General features: G+C 37.5%; 3 protein-coding genes across 10 annotated transcripts in view; 2 read left to right on the forward strand and 1 right to left on the reverse strand.

Moving 5' to 3' along the window:
* The window catches only part of Itpr (Inositol 1,4,5,-trisphosphate receptor), a 136,804-nt gene that overhangs the window by 30,892 nt on the left and 82,051 nt on the right, over positions 1-23,861 (reverse strand). For 4 of the 7 annotated variants that reach the window (XM_076131177.1, XM_076131175.1, XM_076131176.1 and 1 more), the window contains 12 exons: positions 23,429-23,583; positions 20,940-20,987; positions 17,949-18,108; positions 7,458-7,599; positions 6,280-6,404; positions 5,414-5,545; positions 4,523-4,660; positions 3,029-3,232; positions 2,460-2,575; positions 1,973-2,108; positions 960-1,122; positions 329-486 (listed from right to left, as the gene is read on the reverse strand). In XM_076131177.1, coding sequence (XP_075987292.1) covers positions 329-486; positions 960-1,122; positions 1,973-2,108; positions 2,460-2,575; positions 3,029-3,232; positions 4,523-4,660; positions 5,414-5,545; positions 6,280-6,404; positions 7,458-7,599; positions 17,949-18,108; positions 20,940-20,987; positions 23,429-23,583 — 1,677 coding nt within the window. The remainder of the gene's footprint in view (positions 1-328; positions 487-959; positions 1,123-1,972; positions 2,109-2,459; positions 2,576-3,028; positions 3,233-4,522; positions 4,661-5,413; positions 5,546-6,279; positions 6,405-7,457; positions 7,600-17,948; positions 18,109-20,939; positions 20,988-23,428; positions 23,584-23,861) is intronic. The other 3 variants (XM_076131180.1, XM_076131179.1, XM_076131178.1) reach the window with 1 other exon arrangement.
* LOC142983959 (uncharacterized) lies at positions 9,105-10,639 on the forward strand. The gene is made up of 2 exons (XM_076131184.1): positions 9,105-9,128; positions 9,316-10,639. Exon 2 carries the CDS (start codon positions 9,322-9,324, stop codon positions 10,579-10,581), a length of 1,260 nt encoding a protein of 419 aa, XP_075987299.1. The 5' UTR covers positions 9,105-9,128; positions 9,316-9,321; the 3' UTR covers positions 10,582-10,639.
* On the forward strand, positions 11,052-17,684 carry LOC142983958 (uncharacterized). 2 transcript variants are annotated; one of them, XM_076131181.1, is made up of 3 exons: positions 11,052-11,548; positions 11,747-11,829; positions 15,228-17,684. In XM_076131181.1, the coding sequence occupies exons 2-3, from the start codon at positions 11,779-11,781 to the stop codon at positions 16,491-16,493; spliced, it is 1,317 nt and encodes a 438-aa protein (XP_075987296.1). In that variant the 5' UTR covers positions 11,052-11,548; positions 11,747-11,778; the 3' UTR covers positions 16,494-17,684. The 2 variants fall into 2 exon arrangements, with proteins under 2 accessions (XP_075987296.1, XP_075987297.1); XM_076131182.1 differs by lacking the exons at positions 11,052-11,548; positions 11,747-11,829 and adding an exon at positions 14,018-15,077 and having other exon boundaries at positions 15,228-17,683.

Consider the following 23,861-nt stretch of genomic DNA (forward strand, 5'->3'; position numbering starts at 1 on the left):
AAGATACTCACGTATAAATAAATGCAGTGGTGTAAAAGATTTCCGAGCAGCGAGAAATAGACAACCGTATTAATTAGAATGTTAAAAAAATTCACAATTAAATATTTTGTCGGAATCTTGAAAGTCTGACAACCAGTCTTACTGAAGGCTATGGTGTTATAACTCAGGTAACTGGATTGTGGAGGTCCGATAGGCAGTCGCTCCATATAAAATACCGGTATCCAGATGCAACTGGTAAGACTGGAAGCCGACCTTAGCCGACTCCAACATAGTTGGAAGAAAGGCTGATGGATAGAAATATGTAATTATATTGAAACATTGTCGTTACCTGAACAGTGGTGCTCTGATCGCTGAAGGGAGAATTAAAGAAAGTGCATATAGTGTGCATGAGCACGTCGGTGACGTAGTTGACCCACGCCTTCTGCGTGCCCATCACGGCCGCCCGCCGAGACGCTGACGCGGGGGACAGGCTCTCTGATGATGGACCTGGGGAAACATAAACACTTATAATTCATACACACTTATATTATAAATTCGAAAGAAACTCTGTGTCTATATGTCTGTTCGCCTGTCTGTATGTCAGTTTGTCTGTCTGTCTGTCTATCAGTCTGTATGACTGTTTGTCTGTTACGTTTTCGTGCTTTAACCGACTTATATAACATTTTATCCAAAGATAGTTTGAAACCTGAGAAAGGGCAGAGGATAGTTTGTTTTCTGGAAATCCAACGGGAACGGGAACTATACGGGTAAAAAGCCATAGAACGTTGACGGAGTCGCGGCCGATAATAGTTAGAAATAATAGAAAGTTTGTGACTATGGACGTATGTATGTTTGTTACTAAACGAAAGAAATTTTCGTATGGGACCCAAGACCTCTGGTCATATGCCGCCCCACCACTTTTTGCACGAACGAGGATCCAAGGCCTTGATTCCAGTCTAGTACATCAACGGTGAACATACCAGGCGCAGGTTGATGTATGTCACTGTGCATGATGGCCTGCATGTCCTGCAGGAAGGAGCGCTCGAACAGGTCCCACATGTAGTTGCTGGAGTATATCTCCTTCATCTCCACCTCCGTGTCGATGTAGCAGTGGTTCAGGAAACCCACGTACGCTTCTTTCACCTGCACAAACATAAATATTATTTAAACTAAGTAAAATAAGGTAAAAGGTTGTAGCAATATTTCTGAGAGAAGCCTTTAAGATGGTCACCCATCCACTGAACAACCTCGGCAAGCGTAGCTTTATCTCAGAGATCGATCCGCGGCTGTTGTTAACTTTTTGGCTTAGTTAACATAATCTTAAACATATCGAATTCCTCCGTGTTTCGGGAGGCATGTTAAATTGAGGCTGTCATTTTCGAAGATCTTTTGAGACTGGTACTGTCGGTACCAGTAGTCAGAACCTTCAAAGTCTAACAACCAGTCTTACCGAAGGATATCGTATTATAACTCAATAACTGGGTTGTGGAGGTCGGATAGGCAGTCGCTCAATGTAAAATACTGGTATTCAGCTGCATCCGGTGAGACTGGAAGCCGACTCCTACATAGTTGGAAGAAAGGCTGGGCTTATTGATTTCCTACCACAAATAAAGAACTAGCTGACCCGCGCAACTTCGCTTGTGTCACAAAAAGAGAATGGATCAATATTTTCCCCGTTTTTGTAACATTTTTTACTGGTACTCTGCTCCTCTTGGTCGTAGCGTGATGATATATAGCCTAAGGCCTTCCTCGACAAATGGGCTATCTAAAATGAAAATATTTTTTTAAATCGGGCCCGTGGTTCGTGAAATTAGCGCGTTCAAACAAACAAACTCTTCAGCTTTATAATATTAGTATAGATAACTGGGCTGTGGAGGTCAGATAGGCAGTCGCTCGATGTAAAATACTGGTATTCAGCTGCATTCGGTGAGACTGGAAGCCGACTCCTACATAGTTGGAAGAAAGGCTAGGCTTATTGATATAAAGAATTTACCTCGGGAATGCAGTCGGGATGTGTGATCATAGACACGATGTCGTCTAACGGCAGAAGCGAGTGACACTTTATCTCTGTGTACACGTTCTTGCCCATCGTACAGCACGTTAGTAGTTTTACTAACTGAATGTGGTATCTACAAGGAAAAACACGTTTTTTTAGAATTAAAAGATCTAAGATTAGGTGATAAAGGTGGCGAAAATTATTTAATGTCTAAAATGATCCAAACATTTTATTTTGTGAGATTTGGTATGAAAATACTACTTGGTATGAAAAAACTAAATACAAAAGTTAAGATTTTCGTTAGCCAAAATACAAAATTACTAAACAGATTTTGAAGAAATGGTGGTATACATATGGTATACACCCTGGATTATCGCACTACTTATTAATTTTTGCACACTGAAATTAACGAAACGAAAAAAAAATTAAAAAAAAACGAAATCGCGGGCATTATAAATTTATATAGATAGGGATGGGTTAGTACCTGAGTGCTTCAGGCATATCGTTGGTCTTCCTGTAGACGCGCATCATTTGTATGAACGAGTTGAACGACACTTTATCGTTGTAGAATATTAACACATCTTCGCCTGCGTTCACCATCTGTGAATAAAAAGTATGATTTATTAATAACATACAAGTTATGGCAATTTTAATAATTATTTATCGGCTTGCCCTACTATGGTTCGGGTACTCGGTATCTGATAAATACAAGCAATACACAACTAAACTACTTACGAATATACATACATAAGTACATCACGCCTATAACAGGCGTGACCCGTAGGAGTCGGTAGAGATGTTTGCCATTAATAAAGTTAATCTTGTATGTAATAGGGGACGAGCTTATTGCCATATACCGGGCATGTTACCTAACTGCGGGCATCAAGAATTATTTGATTTACACTAGAAAAGTCCATTAGCATCTAACCCAACCCGAGACCCCAAGATCAGTCGTATACGCTACCGAAGTTGCAACAAATTATAGTTTGTGTGTCGACTACTGTTTAACATTTGAATATATTGTTGTATTACGTGTTGGACAGTGTGGCTAACCTCCTGCATGACGAGGTCCTGGCTGCGGCGGATGTACTGCGTGTCGGCGTGCACGATGGTCTGCAGGAAGTGCAGGTACTCGGGGCGGCGGCCGCGGGACTCGATGCAGTGCACGAAGTGCGCCACCACCTTCTCGTTGCCCTCGTGGCTGCACAGCGCCGCGTTGTCGCGGAATATCGCGCACACCGTCTGTGCTTCACGGATCTGTACAAAAACAAATATTAACAAACCAGCTCTTACCCGCGACTTCGTCCACCACCTGAATTTTTCTAATCATAATCATTTATTTGCGATAATGTGTAATACAATGCTCTAATAATTTAATTCAGTTTCAACATATATTTTCCATGAGAATGCGTCATTTTCCCGGGGTATAAAGTAACCTGTCCTTTTTCGGGTATCAAAATATCTCCATACCAAATTTCATGCAAATTGGTTTAGTAGTTTAGGCGTGATTGAGTCACAGACAGAGTTACTTTCACATTTATAATATTAGTATGGATAAGTTCCGTACCTAAAGGTTAAAAACGGAACCCTGTTACTAAGCATCCGTTGTCTATCCGCCATAAAGGCTGTAACTCATAAACCGTAATATCTAGGAAGCTGACATTTTCACAAATTATGTATTTCCGTCAACAATTTAAAATTTAAAAAAAAAACATATAAAATTAAGGGGGGTCCCGAAAATGAATCGCCAAATGTGTTCCCAAGCGCAAAACTCAAGAACGGCTCAATCAACTCAACTAATTGTTTCTGTGAAATTGTGATTAAGACATGGGAAGGTTTTTATGAAAAGAAAAAACAAGCAAAATGCAAAGAAAATTCGTGAGCGCCCGTAGCCAGTTGCGTTCATCGGTCAATAAACGATTTTTAGGTAAAACAACCCTTAGTGCAATCGTTCCATAGAGGGATGGTCGCAGTGGTATTTAAACTGAGCGTCTCCGTGCTTCAAAGGGCACGCAAAAAGTTAGTCCCGGTTGTTATATCCTATGATGACGTAAAGCCACATGAAATTGGTTCGGACACTTTGAACAACTTTGACACCAGGTTGACCACTAACCATACGATAAGAAGATGGATGGCCGCAGTGGTATTAAAACTGGGCGTCTCCGTGCTTCAAAGAGCACGCAAAAAGTTGGTGCCGGTTGTTATATACTACGATAACAGTCGTTAAGCCACGTCAAAGGCAGTTTGAACAACTTTGACACTAGGTTAACCACTAACCATGCGATAATTATTTTATGTTTTTTTAATTCTGTTGGTTTAAATGTTACTTTAATTTTCAGTTTTGTTGTTGATATTTGTTACTTTCTTTAAATGCACTGATTATTGTTTCTTTAGTTATTTAAGTATGTCATGTTAGTCAGTAAGAGCGCATTTAAACTGATAAGTTTGGCGAGTATAAATAATACAGTTAATAGATTAAGGTAAATTGTAAAAGTACAATAAATAAATAAATAAGAAGAAGTAGCAAGTAGATGATAAATATCTTACCCCAGCATTAAGGAACAGGTCGAGTTGTTTGTGCAGTATAGCCTGGTTCTGCTGGTTGCCGTGGCAGAAGTGCTGCAAGAACTCGTGTGCCAGCGCCAGCAGCTCGTCCATGGCTGCGTCGTCTTCATCATGAGGGACCTGGACAGTACAGTTGGATAACCATTCGCTAGACAGACATAGATTTATTGCATCGTAAAAACTGTGTACATAAGTTGTTACAATATAACACGACGTCGTATCGACGTATATCGAGACGTCCATAGCCAGTTGCGCTCACCGTTCGGTAAACGATCTGTGGGTTTAGCAATCGTTGGCGCGGTCATTCTATAGATGAGTGACCGCATAGTGGTATTTGAACTAGGCGTCTCCGTGCTTCGGAGGGCACGTAAAAAGTCGGTCCCGGTTGTTGTCAATTAAGATAACAGTCGTTAAGTCACGTCAAAGCCCTTTCGGGCGACTTGAACAACTTTGACACTAGGTTGACCACTAACCATACGATGAGAGAGAGAGAGAGAGAGAGAGAATATAACAATAGTTTCAACAGCTATATACCAGTTTCGGGTGTTGCAAATTTTAAGGGTACATTTACTTATACCTACTTATTATATATATCTTATTAAACTATTTATCTATTTATTTATTTATTTTCTCTTTCCACACAAGTCAAAATACTATTTTTTAACCCATTACTATCTCAATACCAAAAGGTGGATGGGGTTAGGCCTCAAATCCATTGAAGGGTTTAAAACCTTAATATTGCACACTCATATATTTATCATTCATAATAGGTTTCCGTTCATCGGGTAAAATGGAACTAAGACTCCGTTGTCTGTCTGTCTGTCTAGAAGCTGTATCATTTCGTGAACCGTGAAAGTATTTATTTAATCTCACCTGTAATAGATCAAGTACGATGTTGTGGACGCCTATGTTCCGTAGCAGTCGTTGTTCATGCCTGCGCGGGCGACCGCTCTCACCCGACCCGCTGTTACCGTGCGTGCAGTACTTTATCATGCGTTGTAGAATCTGCACACAAATCCACATAATATTACCTACCCACATACAATCATGCTTTTTTCTCATAGGGATAGTCAGAGAACAAATATAATATCATCTAAATATATGCATATGTCGTCGTTGCGGGTTCATAATTGATAATATGATGTGACGCAGTGGTGTGGGTTCTCTGGGTTTTCTTCCTCCATCATCATAGGTACTCATTGTGATAAACCTATTCATCTTTTCGTAAATACTGTTAAAATTCTAATTATTACAGACTCGAACAATTTAATTAGGCACTGATTTGATACCAACGAAATTACGAAACTGTGACGTCACTACGTCGTAATTCTACACTAAAATGTGTTTTTGACATAAAGAGTAGCCGATTTGACTGGTAGTCTACTAAAGTATCGTATAAGTTGTTGGCACTTACACAGACTATACAAAAATAAATGTGCTTGTTGGAAAAATGTATGTGAATTGTATGTGTATTATTCACACTAGCTGACCCGCGCAACTTCGCTTGCGTCACATAAGAGAGAATGGGTCAAGATTTTCCCCGTTTTTGTTACATTTTTTATTGCTACTCTGCTACTCAGCTCCTACATAGCCTATAGCCTTCCTCGATAAATGGACTATCTAACACTGAAAGAATTTTTCAAATCAGAGCAGTAGTTCCTGAGATTAGCGCGTTCAAACAAACAAACAAAATCTTTAGTTTTATAATATTAGTATAGATTATTATCTACGTTACTTACTTCTTTAATCTTCTTATATTCGTTGTGATCGTGCTTGGCCGTTCTGGAGGTGTCTAGAACGTTGTCCATAGAAGCATTGCGTTCTAACACCGCCCCGCCCGGGCCTACTGTACCACCGGTTAGAACTATAAACAAATTACCACACTTATTAACATACATCGCTGTATAACTGCACGTTTAGCGCAGTGGTTTAAACGGTCACCTCACCGCAACAACCGTAGCGCCGCGTGTGGTGGGTTCGAATCCCACCCGGGACAAATCTTTGTGTGATGAGCACGATTATTTGTTCTGAGCCTGGTTGTCAATTTATCTATATAAGTATATATTTAAAAGTATATAAGTATGTTTATCAGTTATTTGGTTACCATAGTACAAGCTCTGCTTGGTTTGGAATCAAATGACCGTGTGTCCAACAATATTTATTTATTTACAAAGACGGTCTCAATGCCAGGGGCAATATCTGCCAGTCTACCTTGGGGTGGTGCAGAGATTATATCGAACGAAATATTAAATAAATACAAATACTTTACTAGAAACTTTGCATACCCTCAAGGATTTTTATAAAAAATCTCAGGCATGCAAGGTTGCATCACGATGTTTTCCTTCACCGTTGGAATAAGTGATAAATATTTCTAATACCCACGTAACTTCGAAAAGTCAGTGGTGTGTTGCCTCGGGTTCGAACCTGCAACCACTTGCGTGGGAGGTATCAACTGATACCACGTCTATCACTGCTCTCATGAAGAATAACTTAAGTTAAATAGAAGTGAAGTTGAGAATAGGTCGGGGAAAAAGTATTTTCGCATTAAAGTATGTATGAACTTGTAATAAAATCTCTTTGGTTTCAATGAATCACAAATGAGTACAGTCAACTTGGGTAACTGTGAATCATTTGGGTAACATTGACAGTGGGAATATGAACTAGTTTCGATTAATTTTTCATATGAAACCAACACAATTGATAAAGGTTTATTTTAGTTTTGCAAACTTTTATCAATTTATTTCATATGAAAATATAACAAATTGACCTTACATGGCTCATTAGGTATCTTTCAGTGAGCTCGTGAGGTACCAAAATATCGAGCTTTTTTGTGTAGAGAAAAGTTTTTGTTACAAGTTCATACATACTATCATGCGAAAAGACTCTTTCCCCGACCTAATATGTAGATGTTTCTTACCAAGATGTTCGTCCAGCAATACAGCCCGTCCTTTGTTGAACACCCACAGTTCAGACTTCTCGACGCTTTGTCTCAACAGATCTAAGTCAGCCTTGATCTGCTTATAAGACTCCACATCCGCATCCGATACTAACAGCTGAACCTGAAAGTAAATATATGTTTAATTAAATACGCTCATTTTTAAAGAAAAAAGTCTTACCCCCGGTTTCTGAGGTATATTTAGCGGTAGTTTATCTTTTCAATAGCGTTAAAACTCGTATAAAAAAACGCTATTGAATTGATAAACTACCGCTAAATGTACTCAGAAACCGTGGGTTACTGCCGCAGGCAGTCGCGTTCACCGGTCGGTAAACGGATCAGTGGTTTGAGCACACTTTGGCGCGGTCATTCCATATATGGGCGACAGCACACTGGTATTCGAACTGGGCGTCTCCGTGCTTCGAAAGGGCACGTAAATAGTCAGCCCCAGTTGTCGTCAATTGAGATAACAGTCCTTAAGCCACGTCAAAGGCCTTCGGGCGGCTTAAAAACTTTGGCACTAGGTTGACCACTAACCATACCAAAACCAGAAGTCAGTTTATTTGGAAAATCATATTAAATTTAAATTAGCGGCGCGCCTTGGCTCAGCCTGGTTTAAACAGTTATTTTACAAAAAAAAACTTTACAACGCCTCTTGAATCACCCCATCTATAAAAAAAACCAATCAAACTCCTTAGCGTAGTTTTAAAAATTTAAGCACACATAATATGTATGTACATACATACAGACACGGGAAGCGACTTTGCTGTTTATGCAGTGAAGATATGGGTTATAATTTATTTGAAAACCATCGAATATTTTGATTCAAATATACTATGACTAACAATAAAAGAAAAAACAACATAGTTACAATTAAACAATAAATAGAAAAAATCTACTAGGCGTCACAGAATTCGTCTACATCCCTGTCAATCGGAAAAGTGCTTAAAAGCCTGACCGTATTGCCACATTGAATGGCAATGCAAACGCACTGGGCTAGAAACAGGCCAGCCTTTTGGCCATTGCAGCATCGACTAGACGGTAAAAAGTTTGTATATAACTCTAATCAGACACATAAAGCCAAAGAATAAAGATTTTTTTTTAACTCTAAACATTTATTAACCTTTATACTTTATCTTAAACCCTTATGTGACTATCTAAAACATAACATACAGTTTTACGTTAAAAAAATATGTACTTATAAAATAATAAAGAATACATTAACACAAATTTCATCGTCACTTTCATCTTTCTAAAACCCCTTTAACATATTACCAGTGATTTCTAAGAATTGGTTAATAAAGTCTCATCCTCTTAAGTGCAAAATTGACAACTGTCTTAGATCGCTCATATATTCTTGGTTTTGAAAACTTTTATTTCTCATTTAACCCTTGTTAGAAACGCTTAAATATATTTCTTAATGTTCAACCACACTAGTCAAAGTTGCAAAGTTTCAAGTTTCTTATCCCAGTAGTTCGAGTTGTGCGGTGTACTAGCATTTCTTAATATAAAAAAACCTATGAATCATAGAACTGTATTCTGATCGTTTATATTCGGCTATTTCCGTCTAATTTCGTGTGCCGTTCGGCTCTACTAGGGGGCAAGGTCACGATACTGATAACTAAATAAACTACACGCGGTCCCGTTAGAGTGGTAAGTCCTCAATTTATATACTACATAAGGCATTTTTTAAATATTTTTTCTGTAAAATGTATTTTTGTTGCTTTAATGAAATTGCGCTGACTTTAATAATGTGCACATTTTCTGACGCAGTTCTATTCTATTGTACACACTCTTCAAACATTTTATATGCATTCAAATCACCTTTTTTGTCATTTAGGTTTCCATGGCGTTGACGTTTCCAAACGAAATATGGTTGGAAATATTCAAAAAGATAGACCGACCGAAGTTGATGGAACTAAGGTTGGTATGCCATCAATTTTATGACCTGATCGAATACCTCTTGAACCAGTCACCAGAGTGGAAAGATTTGGCCCATGATACGATATTGTACGAGTGCCTAGAGATGACAATGCAGCGAGCTTATCCATATTACCTGGCGACCCATTGGTTGTATATTCACGATCCAGTGTTGTGGCGAGGTACTTATTTGTCCTACAAGAAATGGCAAAAAGTTCTAGTAAATTCGCACACGAAGGATACCATCGTCCCAGAAGCAGATTTAGGAACTATTTCGTGTTTGTCCACCTTTGATAAGTACATAGCAATATCTTTTCATTGCGGTTTGATTGCTAGTTACACTGTTGATGACTTGAGTCGGCCATTTTACTTAGCAAACCATGGCACTAGTATCAAAGAAGTGTTATTTTGGTATTCTGATGGCAACGTAATGTTCGTATCTTTGGGCGACGACTGCACTATGAAGTTTTGGGACCTTCAAAATAAAATTGAGATTGTTACCGATGGTTTCGTGGCCAACAACATAAGCTCTGGAGAATGTAGACATTTCTGCATTGCCGATAAGGGTGGAATCGTAACCTCATACGAGAGGGTTGGTAACCGTGTATTACCTGGCCCTACACTAGAATTAACACTTAAGGACGAACAATACATTGTTGCACATGTTGTTGACGGCAAATATATGACAGCAATGGCATGGGATGGAAGAGGTACCGTACAGTTTGTGTACACAGCACTGATAGAAGGCGAAAAGTTGATAGAGTTCGATACGCTGCAAGAAACACGTTGGAAAAGCTTGCCGACAAAATTGGCTTATTCCTTGCAAAGATTGAGTATGCCGACAGCTACATTATTTTTTGGAATCGGCAAAGACTGTATTGGATCGACTAATTACTATGAAAAAATTTGGCATGAGTACAACTTAAGCCAGCACTTCGGATGCAATGTCAGATCAATAGCACTGCATGCTCAGATTCTGATGTTTGGCCTAGAAGATGGTTCTATTCATTTACTGTATATTCCTAACCACGGTCATGTTAGGGAGTTGGAAGAGAGGATAATACATTCCAAAAAGATTCAAGTCGACACAGCGCCGATTGTAGATCTGACTGTATTGGAAGTTGACAAGAAACCTTGCATTGTTGCAGTTACTATTCGAAAAGTTCATTTACTGAACTTCTTCTAGAGTTCACAATTTTACGATCTCATGAAACAATGTATAGATAAGCAACACAAATTGTTATAACCTGATTTTTTTAAATAAAAAACTCTATTACCAAGTCTGTTATTATTCGTGTTATAGGCGTTTTATTTTTTGTGACAACGTCATAAGGTGGCATTGACAAAAAATTGTAAGTATGCGAAGCGTCACGAGACAACTGTTCAGGCTGATAGTATCTCTCTATCGCTTGTTCCGTGCTCTCACTCGTACGCTTGTCCCAGGTGCAACGTAGTAATGGGTCATGTATTTCGTGTCAAAAAGTGTTTTAAAGAAATCAACACGATAAGCCAAATGCGTGCTACAATTATATATGTATACTATACACGATCAGAACGGAAGTTATAGAACACGCAATCACACATTTTTTTTTAACTTTAGATCTAGAGCTTTGACAAGTTACACACTTACATAAAATCATGCATTTTCCCATAGACAGAGACCAAAGAATGCCACTTGGTACGATTCCTTCAAACTTCCCTTGCTGCGTTCACATTCATACATCATGTCATACACAAGATCTTGTGCTAGAAATATCAATAATAATAAACAAGCTCACACATAAACTCATTCTCAATTTATTACTGTCTATCTATACCGGTAACGCTCATATCTATTTCGTGGTTTTGAAAACTTTTATTTCTCATTTTACCCTTGATAGAAACTCTAAAATATATTTCTTAATATTGCACCACACTAGTCAAAGTTGCAAAGCTTCAAGTCTCTTATCCCAGTAGTGTTGTAAAGTTGTGCGGTGTACTAATAGTATTTCATAATATAAAAAAACCTATGAATCATAGCACTGTATTCTGATCGTTTATATTCGGCTATTTCCGTCTAATTTCGTGTGCCGTTCGGCTCTACTAGGGGGCAAGGTCACGGGTTGATACTGATAATTAAATAAACTATAAGTACACGCGGTCCCGGTACAGTGGTAAGTCCTCAATTTATATACTACATAAGGCATTTTTTTAATATTTTTTCTGTAAAATGTATTTAATTGTTTGATTTGTTGCTTTAATGAAATTGCGCTGAATTCAATACTGTGCACATTTTCTGACGCAGTTCCATTCTGTTGTATATACTCTTTAAACATTTTATATGCATTCAAATCACCTTTTTTGTCATTTAGGTTTCCATGGCGTTGACGTTTCCAAACGAAATATGGTTGGAAATATTCAAGAGGATAGACCGACCGAAGTTGATGGAACTAAGGTTGGTATGCCATCAATTTTATGACCTGATCGAATACCTCTTGAACCAGTCACCAGAGTGGAAAAGTTTGGCCTTTAATACGATATTGTACGAGTGCCTAGAGATGACAATGCAGCGAGCTTATCCATATTACCTGGCTTCCCATTGGATGGATATTCACGATCCAGTGTTGTGGCGAGGGACTTATTTGTCCTACAAGAAATGGCAAAAAGTTCTAGTAAATTCGCACACGAAGGATACCATCGTCCCAGAAGCAGATTTAGGAACTATTTCGTGTTTGTCCACCTTTGATAAGTACATAGCAATATCTTTTCATTGCGGATTTATTGCTAGTTACACTGTTGATGACTTGAGTCGGCCATTTTACTTAGCAAACCATGGCACCAGTATAAAACAAGTGGAATTTTGGTATTCTGATGGCAACGTAATGGTCGTATCTTTGGGCGACGACTGCACTCTGAAGTTTTGGGACCTTCAAAATAAAATTGAGATAGTCACCGATGGTTTCTTGGCTAACAGCATAAGCTCTGGAGAATGTAGACATTTCTGCATTGCCGATAAGGGAGGAATCGTAACCTCGTATGAGAAGGTTGGTAACCGTGTATTACCTGGCCCTACACTAGAATTAACACTTAAGGACGAACAATACATTATTGCACATGTTGTTGACGGCATATATATGACAGCAATGGCATGGGAGGTACCGCACAGTACCGCAGGTACCGTACAGTTTTTGTACAGAGCAGTGATAGAAGGCGAAAAGTTAATAGAGTTCGATATGCTACAAGAAACAGATTGGAAAAGCTTGCCGACAAAATTGGCTTATTCCTTGCAAAGATTGAGTATGCCGACAGCTGTATTCTTTTTTGGAATCGGCAAATACTGTATTGGATCGACTAATTACTACGGAGACATTTGGCATGAGTACAACTTGAGCCAGCACTTCGGATGCAATGTCAGATCAATAGCACTGCATGCTCAGATTCTGATGTTTGGACTAGCAGATGGTTCTATTCATTTACTGTATATTCCTCACCACGGCCATGTTATGGAGTTGGAAGAGAGGATCAAAAATTCCAAAAAGATTCAAGTCGACACAGCGCCGATTGAAGATCTAACTATATTGGAAGTTGACAAGAAACCTTGCATTGTCGCAGTCACCATTCAAAAAGTTCATTTACTTAATTTCTTCTAGAGTTCACAATTTTACGTTCTTATGTAACTATGTATAGATAAGCTTCAAAAATTGTTAAAAACCTGATTTTTCTAAATAAAAAAACTTTATTGCCAAGTCTGTTATAGGCGATTATTTTTATTTTTCGTGATAACATCTTAAGGTGATATTGACATAAAATTGTAAGTATGTAAAGCGTCTGGAGACAACTGTTCAGGCTGATAGTATCTCTCTATCGCTTGTTCCGTGCTCTCACTCGTACGCTTGACTCGGGTGCAACGTGGCAATGGGTCATGTATTTCGTGTGATGAACTTAATTGTTCGGCGTCTGTCTTTATAAGATTATTAGTAAAAATATAAACGAGTGTTTTTGTTTCTAATTAAAGAATGAGTCACATAGTTTCACGCTTGCAGCTCAAATATTAACTATCTTCCATACAAACTTTCATCTTTTACTGTAATTCCAAGAACACAGAAATACCTAACTACATATACAGGGTGTCCCAAAACTCAACGATAATCCGAGACAGGATGAAAGGCCAAGTCATACCGGTTCTGGAAAAAATAGAAAAAAAAACCATATCACTTAGTTCAGCAATAATAGACACTTTTCAAAAAAGTTGAAATTCCTCCAGTCCCTTCCTCTGGCACGAATACAGGCTCTGTAACGGTGTACAAAAGATCTTTTCACCAGTCAAGCAAAATTCCTTGCATTGATTTCCTCTGATGCTGTGTCAATTTTCTGGCGAAGTTCTGATAGATTTTGTATTGATTTTGAATAGACTTTTTATTTTATGCATTCCCAGTAAAAATTATGTACTTGATTTAGATCGGGGGAACGAGGAGGCCATACAATTGTACTACTGCGTCCGATCCATCTGCGAGGATACTCTTTGTTCAAATAAAAATAACATTTTTAATGGCAAGAAAAGTGGCAAGTGTTACACCATTTTGAAATTTTGATTAAACGCGCCAACTTTTGAAATAACTTGCCAAGGGTAGTGTAGTAAATTTTTTTTTCAATATGAGGCGTCAAAGTTAACTAACGATATTTTTGTGAACCATGACTCACTAAAACTTAACTTTTTTTATTAAATTAACAATGTTTTGTGCATTAATTTGTTTTACGATTAAAAGCATATTTAGTGAAGATCACGAAATTGAAAAAAACACAGCGAAATTGTGACATTGGTGATCACAGGACTTGAAAATGCGACCAAGGGTGTGGAATTTCAACTTTTTTGAAAAGTGTCTATTATTGCTGAACTAAGTGATATGGAATTTTTTTTTTATTTTTCCTAGAACCGGTATGACTTGGCCTTTCATCCTGTCTCGGATTATCGTTGAGTTTTGGGACACCCTGTGTATTTTTTTTTTCTTTTTAAAGACAACTCCCGCACTAAGAATTGCTCTTGTGTCGCGGGGACTTTTACAAACATACAAACAACGGACACAAAGCACAACCAAACCCGAAACAATTATTTGTGGATCGCACAAATAATTGCTCCGTGTGGGAATCGAACCCACGACCTCCCGTTGCAGTGGTAACTAATACACTTTCATCCCCTATTCTTACTCCCAGGCGGATGATTTCTAGGAATTCGAGAAAATCGAATTAGGATTCATAGATTTCTAGGAACCAGAAAATAAAGTTACAGCCCATTTTTAAAATCGATTTAAGTGTAGAATTTATATAAATTTTTTAAACGCTACTCATTTATTTCTTGGTTTTGGAAACTAGACACTTTTATCATAAACTTTCATCCGTTATTTCAACCTTGAGAGAAGCAGACCCAAAATATATTTCCTAACGTTCAACAAGACTAATCAAAGTTGGAAGGTGCAAAGTTTTAAGTTCCTAATCCTAGTAGTTCAAGCTGCGCGCTGTATCAGCATTATTACATAAGTATTACATATTAGATGTAAAATAAGTAAGTAGATGAATCATGGCACTATATTCGGATCGTTCACATTCGGCTGTTTCCGTCTTACTTCGTGTGCCGCTCGGCTCTACACACGATGCAAGGTCACGAGTTTAGACTAAATAAACAATACACGCGGACCCGGTGCAGCGGTAAGTTCTCAGTTTTCATTGAAAAATAATATTTTTTTAGATAATTATTCGATTCGTTGTTTTCAAACACAATTACAATGATTACTTATTTACATTTACATACTATTTAGATATTGTATCCAAATTCAAATAACCTTCTTTGTCATTCAGGTCCCCATGGCGTTGACCTATCCAAACGAAATATGGTTGGAAATATTCAAGAGGATAGACAGACCGAAGTTGATGGAACTAAGGTTGGTATGCCATCAATTTTATGATCTGATCGAATACCTCTTGAACCAGTCACCAGAGTGGAAAAGTTTGGCCTTTAATACGATATTGTACGAGTGCCTAGAGATGACAATGCAGCGAGCTTATCCATATTACCTGGCGTGCCATTGGATGGATATTGATGATCCAGCGCTGTGGCGAGGGACTTATTTGTCCTACAAGAAATGGCAAAAAGTTCTAGTAAATTCGCACACGAAGGATACCATCGTCCCAGAAGCAGATTTAGGAACTATTTCGTGTTTGTCCACCTTTGATAAGTACATAGCAATCTCTTTTCATTGCGGATTGATTGCTAGTTACACTGTTGATGACTTGAGTCGGCCATTTTACTTAGCAAACCATGGCACTAGTATAAAACAAGTGGAATTTTGGTATTCTGATGGCAACGTAATGTTCGTATCTGTGGGCGACGACTGCACTCTGAAGTTTTGGGACCTTCAAAATAAAATTGAGATAGTCACCGATGGTTTCTTGGCTAACAGCATAAGCTCTGGAGAATGTCGGCATTTCTGCATTGCCGAGAAGGGAGGAATCGTAACCTCGTATGAGAAGGTTGGTAACCGTATATTACCTGGTCCCACACTAGAATTAACACTCAACGACGAACAACACGTGATAGCGCATGCTGCTGACGGAAAAAATATGACAGCAATGGCATGGCAAGAAGGTGGTATCGTACTGTTTCTATACAGAGCACTGATAGCAGGCGAAAAGCTGACTGAGTTCGCAATGGTGCAAAAAACAGATTGGAAACGGTTGCCGACCAATTTGGCTTCTTCGCTACAAAGATTGAGTATGCCGACAGCTGTATTCTTTTTTGGAATCGGCCAAAATTGTATTGGAATGACTAATTACTACGAAGATATTTGGCATGAGTACAATTTGAGCCAGCACTTTGGCTGCAATGTCAGATCAGTAGCAGTGCACGCTGAGATTCTGATGTTTGGACTTGAAGATGGTTCTGTTTATTTACTTTATAATTCTCACAACGGCTATGTGATGGAACTGGAGGAGACCATCAAACATTCGAGGAAGATTCAAGTCGACACAGTGCCGATTGAAGATTTGACTGTTTTGGAAGTTGACAAGAAACCTTGCATTGTTGCAGTTACTATTCGAAAAGTTCATTTACTTAATTTTTTCTAGAGTTCGCTGTTTCACAATCTAATAAAAACTTAAGCTTTACAGATTGTTATAAATAGTCATATTTCAATTAAAAGCTATTTGATATAATCAACCAAATGCGTACGGAAAACGAGAATTATACAGCACCCGATGAAAGTCATTCCACCTACACGTGTTGAATAGGAAAAAAAATGTTTTTTTAGGTAAGTACATCGATGAGGAATTTCCTGTTGTTGTGGCGTTTTTAGTTTTGGTTTCCCCGCCTACCAGTCATAGTTTTATTTATAACAAATCTACTGTACCTGCGATAGATTCCATCATCTCCCCAAGCACGATTGTTAATATCTTTTCTATACTATCAAACTTGCGTTGAATTGTATTATACAATTAGAAGTTTTGGTGGGAAGGGTGTGGAGGAGAAACAAAACGTGTTATGACTACTACACACATGCCAATACCCAGCATTACCGCTCGAATGCTAGAAACCAATGACATCGGCACATCCGACGGCCATTCCCTGCAGCCCTCCCGCCGGCACTATGTGTAGGAACCCTTGCAGAGTTAAGAAATGAAGATAGGTAGACGCAAGTGTAATGTACAAAACAATAAAGTTAACGCTTCCCGTAAAGCCGGTTCGTCCCACCACGGAGCCAAGAGACTGAGATATGAGACAGATAATCGAAGACTGCGACCGTTAGGCGTTACTCGACTTTAAGTAAAGCATCTAAGACAGTTCGGAAGCGAGACCGTGGCGGGACACAGATTGGTAATGTTAAGGTCGTGGTCTCCTGTCTTGCGTGCGAGTCCGGCACCTTACAAAATTGTAATTACGAAACTTAGGTGTATGTCATACAGCTTCGGGTATAACAATTTTGCATACAGATATACGTATACTATTGACTGCCTCTGTGGCGCAGTCGGTAGTGTATGGTAAGGACTCAGGTTCGAATCCTTGGTGGGCCAAAAAGTATTTTCTGAGATTTTCTGTATAAAAATTCTCAGAGATTGCCCGGAGTAAGAAAGTTGAGGTCGTAGACCTCCGTGCCTCGGAGGTCACGTATAGCCGTCGGTCCTGCGCCTGACCTCTCTCTGGTCGTGTCGGTTATCCGCCCCACCAGACTATGAGAGTAAAAGAACAGAGAGTGTACCTGTGTATCGTGCAAACACTTGGCCATTATAAACAAAGTCCTGCACAGTTGGCTGGTTTCTATTAAACTGGCCGCCGTAGCCGAAATCGGCCAGGACGACACACATATGCTTAGATCTTTAAAACTACGCAACGGTTTTTGAAGCAGTTAATTTTATAGGGTGATTCAAGAGGAAGGTAGAATGTGTACAATTGAAATTCTCCACAATCGGAATTTAGCGGATATACGTTGTCGACTCGTATTTTTTTTGTTTTGTTATTCATATTAGGTTTCGATCGAGTCTATCGTACCGTACGCAATTATTGATATAGAAATGTGTAAAGGTTACCTGCTTAAACGCCGCCAGCACCTCCTGCCTCTGGCTAAAGTGTCGGAAGAGGAGCGCGAGTGCGCCGGACACGAGGGCGGCGGACGCGCCCTGCGAGCACAGCTGCAGCAGCACGCGGAGCACCATGCGCCCGCCGCACTCGTCCAAGTCCAGCCCGTCCCTGGCGCAACACACTCTTACTACCATAGTCACATTATACCGGTGGTAACTCCATTATGGGTCACGGAGAAAATACTTTAATTATTCCAAATTTTAATTTACTAAAAGGAAACGTTTTTAATATTATAATGTAACTTAAACGCGATTGGAAATTAGAGGTGGATACTTTATTTGTTTGTCCGACGTTTCGATTTAATTGCATTGACTGAGGTTTCCATTTTTATTTTTAAACTGAAGAAACTTTATTTTTGGTTTTATCATAAATGCACACTAAGCCCGAGAATCGTACTCACGAAAATCCAAAAAACTTTGAAAACAATATACGCATTTTTTTTTCATTTTTTTATTACCTTTCAGTGAATTAAGATAGTCGCAATATTTAAAGTAGTTTCACTTTATAACCCATAATTTTTTCCACTGTATAGGAAGCCTTTACATAACAGCCGGAAGCAGCAATCGCTTGAAATGTTGAGGAAAAACCTATTCCAGAATATTATAATGAAACCAGAAAAATTGCACTTTTTTTAGAGTTAATTAAAAATAATAATAACTGAGATGGGACTAACTTAAATACTTTTAGGCCTTAGAAAACAAAATTTAATAATAATACTATTTGGAGCGAAAAAATAGTAAAAAAATATATTACAAAAAATAGTATTTTTTTGCGACCAACAACTGCAATCATCACTAAGAATGTAAATAGTAAAATAAGAACAAGAAAGAAACACAAATAGTAAGAAAATAATAAAAAACGGAAAGTACAAAACAGTAGGAAGTGGGGCCGTTAAAGTTAATATCGACAATACGACGACGGGAGCACACACGGTTAGTAAATGTTTCAAACTATTATGAGACCAATACAGACACCAACCACACTACCACAACCGAAACATTTATCTATTAATCTAGGTAATTTAATTATTTCACTATTAATATGCACTATACTGTACAATAATGCAGTCTTGGCCCTAGCACTCACTGGCGGTTAAGTCAGTCTTTTGCTGCCCAGAGGTTTCGAGTTCAAATTCTGAGTCGCCTAGAAAGCTTATTTTGATTTTTCTGTTAAGAATTTCTCAGGAATTGCCCGGACTAAAGAGACTGAACTTTAGCTAGATTTTGGGAGAGATCTTTTTCCAACAATCGGACAGCATAGGTCAAAAGTAATGGTAATGACCATACCATTTTAGAGCTAATTACATAAAGCCCCATTCCTATAATATCAGGTTTTTGTGTAGGATTCTTGGGGCATTGAAGACATCCAGGACCACTCGCTACACCCTTTTACATGCTTGATCCGTTAGAAATGATCAACATTGCGCTTTAAATTCTTTTACTAATAATAATTTTTATTTTCGTATACTTAATATGTTTTTTTTTTTTTATTGGACAACTCACACACGGTCATTTGATTCCAAACTAAGCAGAGCTTGTACTATGGTAACCAAATAACTGATAAACATACTTATATACTTTTAAATACATACTTATATAGATACATTAACATCCAGGCTCGGAACAAATACTCGTGCTCATCACACAAAGATTTGTACCGGGTGGGATTCGAACCCACCACACGCGGCGCTACGGTTGTTGCGGCGAGGTGACCGCTTAAACCACTGCGCCAAACGTGCAGTTAAATGTATTTCATATATGTTTTATATGTATGTATAAAGTACAATCCTCCAGTGAGTGTGGGGCACATACATTATTCAGTTAAAGACCGTGCTACGTCAAAGATCATCTTTAGCTAAGTTAGCATTAAGGATACAGATACCATCTCCATAAGCAGGCAAGGGCATGTCTTCGGATACTCGGGAATATTTACTTGTGAAAAATATTTTCATGTGACTGCAGGCACATGCCTGTGAGCATTTCACTGTATAATTATATTTCTTAGCTAGGCAACTCTGTTTTGTATATTGGTTAATTGGAAAATAATGCCTTAAACATTATGACTGTACACGTAGTACGTATATATACGTACGTACGTATACGTATGTATGTACGTACGAACTTAAATAAATATGCGGAATTAGTTACATCTGAACCAAGATGTTACTTAATAGTCACATTTTTTAAATCTTTATGTTCAATTTCAACATCCTTGCAACATGATGTTTTTTGAATTTATTTCCTCTGTATCTATAATAACAATTTAAAATACATTTATTTGAATTTGCCTTAGCAGGTTAGCTAGCGTTACATACAGTTGGTTATAACATGCACTGTTAGTTTCACATTCGTATTGTATTGAATCATTTGAACGCCAATCTATATCAAAATGATCAAGCAAAAAAGTTTTTGATTATAGAAATAAAAAATATTTACAGAAAACCTTTTTTGACTTTATAATACCTAACTGGTAAAACTACTAATATTTATCATATTTACCTTTCCATTCTATTTTCTTAATCGTGAAATAATGTCAATTTATGTACCAACAAAAGCCTGGCAAGCAAGTTTAAGATAATTTACGCTTGCTTAGTAATTACAAAATATAATCAAGAGAGCTAGAATAGCTAATTATATTTATTATTATATGATTAAAATCGACGGCCTTTTTTAACTCCTACACTATTACTCTTATTGTATTAAGTAACAAACCGAAGTGCTCATAGCTAGTTGCACTCACGTTACACGCAAACAATAATAATCGAAACATCACGACAGAAGGCCTTTGGTTTGAACAACTAAAGATTTTTCAGAAAAAAAGTAGTAAATAAAGTATGGCGTTCAAAAGATCAAAAACTCACACCAGGGTTATCTAAGCATTCAGTTAGTGTTCAGTCTCATGCCGTTAACACTTCATGCAGTAGTCTATGGCTTACTAACAAATCTACATTTTTTGGGAGGCACCCGTCAGGCACAGTTTGTATCGCTCTGAAAAATATATTACATTAGTTGTTACCCATACCTGCAGTACATATATATATAGTTAATACAATTTAAAGAACATGTTCATTACACATATGGTTTTAAATACAAATTATTTTTCGATCTTTAAATCTCATATTGATTATAGAATTAATGTACTAATTCTTCTCATAGCCAGTTGCGCTCACCGGTCGGTTAACGAACTGTGAGTTAAGCAACTATTGGTGCGGTCATTAACTAGATGGGTGACCGCATAGTAAGTATTTGAACTGCCCGTCCTCGTGCTTTGGAGGGCACGTTAAATGTCAATCCCGTTTGTTGTCAACGAAATTGTCAAAGGCCTTGTCGGTATCCCTTCTATAATATATACTTTTAATTACTTACAACATTTTGAAAGTTTTAAATTCAAGTTTTAATATAAAGATTGAAGATTAAAGATCGAAATCGGCATGATATCCCTAAAATATTATTTACACATAGAGATAGTGTTATAGAAAGTAATATGAGTGTAATTATTTGTAGTGTTTTAAACATCTCTCATAAAGAAGAGACGCACACATGACGAAAAAACGCGTACAGAAGACTAAACAAAAAGTGAAATGTAAATAACATTAGCATTATGTTCTAGGAAAATTATATGAATAGAAAATGTGTTACTTTTCCAAACAAAATGTAACAGTTAGCTTTTTAATTATTCTCTCTACAAATCGTGAAGAACTACACAAAAGAAATGTTAACACAAACTCAAAAAAAAATAACATAAATATATTCCCATCACCAATGGCTATATATATATAAAATCACGCGTATTGCCCATAGGAGTAGGCAGAGATTAATAATGTCATCTAATGAAACCTAAACAATGAATAAATAAAACATTGAGAGTGAAATCATATGTGTAATGAACAGAAATTTGCAAGGGCCAGTTTCACAGCTCTTTAATAAATGTTAGATAGCTTATCCACAAGATAAAGTGCTTATTTAGCTATCCAATACTTATTCGAAACTGGCAAACTGGGCATTAGTGACCCGTCACCTGCATGCGTTAGTCACCGTAAGTGAATCTTATTATAAAATAAAAATATTTATAACTAAATATCACAGATTTATCTATTTGACAAGTTTACTAGAAAATTATTGAGAATTAAATAAATATGAATAAATATATCAGTAGTGCGATTTTCTACAGCCAGTACTATCGAGTTTGACATTTAATATAGGTAGTTAAAACTCAGTTCCGATGGCTTTCATTAGGGGGCTGATCAGTTCTTATTTTCATACAAAATTTGTCGGTTATCGGTTACTCGGTTATCGACAGGCGATAGTGGTAGGTTTTTTTTTCTCTATTCCAACGAAAATATTACAAATATCTATTTAATATAACAATATCTGTAAGTAGAAAAAAACTATTGAATGTCTGTCTGTGATGTCATTATAACTTTCTTTATTCATATAGCTACTTTCCCGAAACTAATACAGACGGTTTTAACGTGCTTGTCAGTCTGTGTGTTTAAAATACCAATACTTTGCTTACTGATATATCTATTCATAAGATTTTAATAAAATAAATTAAATATTTTCTATGACTTTTTTTACAATTTATACAGTTACATGATAAAACATAGCCCTGTTCTTTATTTATACAATAACTACAAGAATATACATAAATATACAAACATGATATCAAGAAAAAAATCTAGTGAAGTACGAGTATTTCTACATGATCTGATGACAAAATGTAAGTTTACTTTAGTCACTATATTCAGAAAATTGAAAAATAACATTATAAGAATAATATATAAAATAAATATACAATACTTATTATAATAACCCAATAAAGTCATCCAATTTCATTATATACCCATATCTTTATATACTAAATGATTGGTACACCAAATCTATGTTCTAAACGAAATAGTATCGAAAAATAATATATTGTTTGTTGAATTTTTTATCTGAGTATTACGTTAAAATATATGACAATAAATAAAAGAATATATTCGCAGAAATATATGTACGCGAAAAACTTTAGATCAACAAAACTAATTTGGATAATTAATTACCCGCACAAGCACAAGCTTTTACCCGCGACTTCGTCGGCCACCTGAATTTTCGCATAGGAATGCGTAATTTTCCCGGGGTAAAAAGTAGCCTATGTCCTTTCTCGGGTATCAAAATATCTCCATACCAAATTTCATGCAAATTGGTTCAGTAGTTTAGGCGTGATTGAGTAACAGACAGAGTTACTTTCGCATTTATAATATTAGTATGGATGTTTGTAACTGTCGGGACAAAGTTTGTTTGGGATCGATGGGATCAAAATTCCCAGGACGATGTCGGACCAGTCCGCTAGTTTATCATAGAATTTGATGTATCAATCATAAGTAGTCCCTCACAACCCAATATATACCAGCATCAGTCACGTAGGTCCCGTCGGTCATACTCACCGACAGCTGAAGATCCCCTCCGCCTGCAGCCCGATGGCCTCGACGTCGGCGCGACCGATGGTGTTGGCGGAGCGGTCGCCCGCCTGCTCGAACTCCTTCTTGAAGATAGACAGCAGACAGCTGATGCGGTAGTCCAGTCTCACGTCTAGGATGAACTGGGAATGTAACAATGTTTAATACGATAGTGTAGTTACATTTATACTGTTATTTGTTATGATTTTCTCAATGATGGACAAGGGTCTTCTTCCGAATGAGAGATAATACAATAAGGCCTTCAGTCCACCACGTTAGTCAAGTGCATTCTTACATCCCAAAAAGTTATAAATAGTAATAAATTTTGATGATTCAAAGCGTACATATACTATTGTCGCAGATACGAAAACGTACGTGCAGTGACGTGCACGTCAAAAGGTCAAAAGGTCTAACCCTAACA

Source organism: Anticarsia gemmatalis, chromosome 25, assembly GCF_050436995.1.
Source record: "Anticarsia gemmatalis isolate Benzon Research Colony breed Stoneville strain chromosome 25, ilAntGemm2 primary, whole genome shotgun sequence".
Taxonomy (NCBI): domain Eukaryota; kingdom Metazoa; phylum Arthropoda; class Insecta; order Lepidoptera; family Erebidae; genus Anticarsia; species Anticarsia gemmatalis.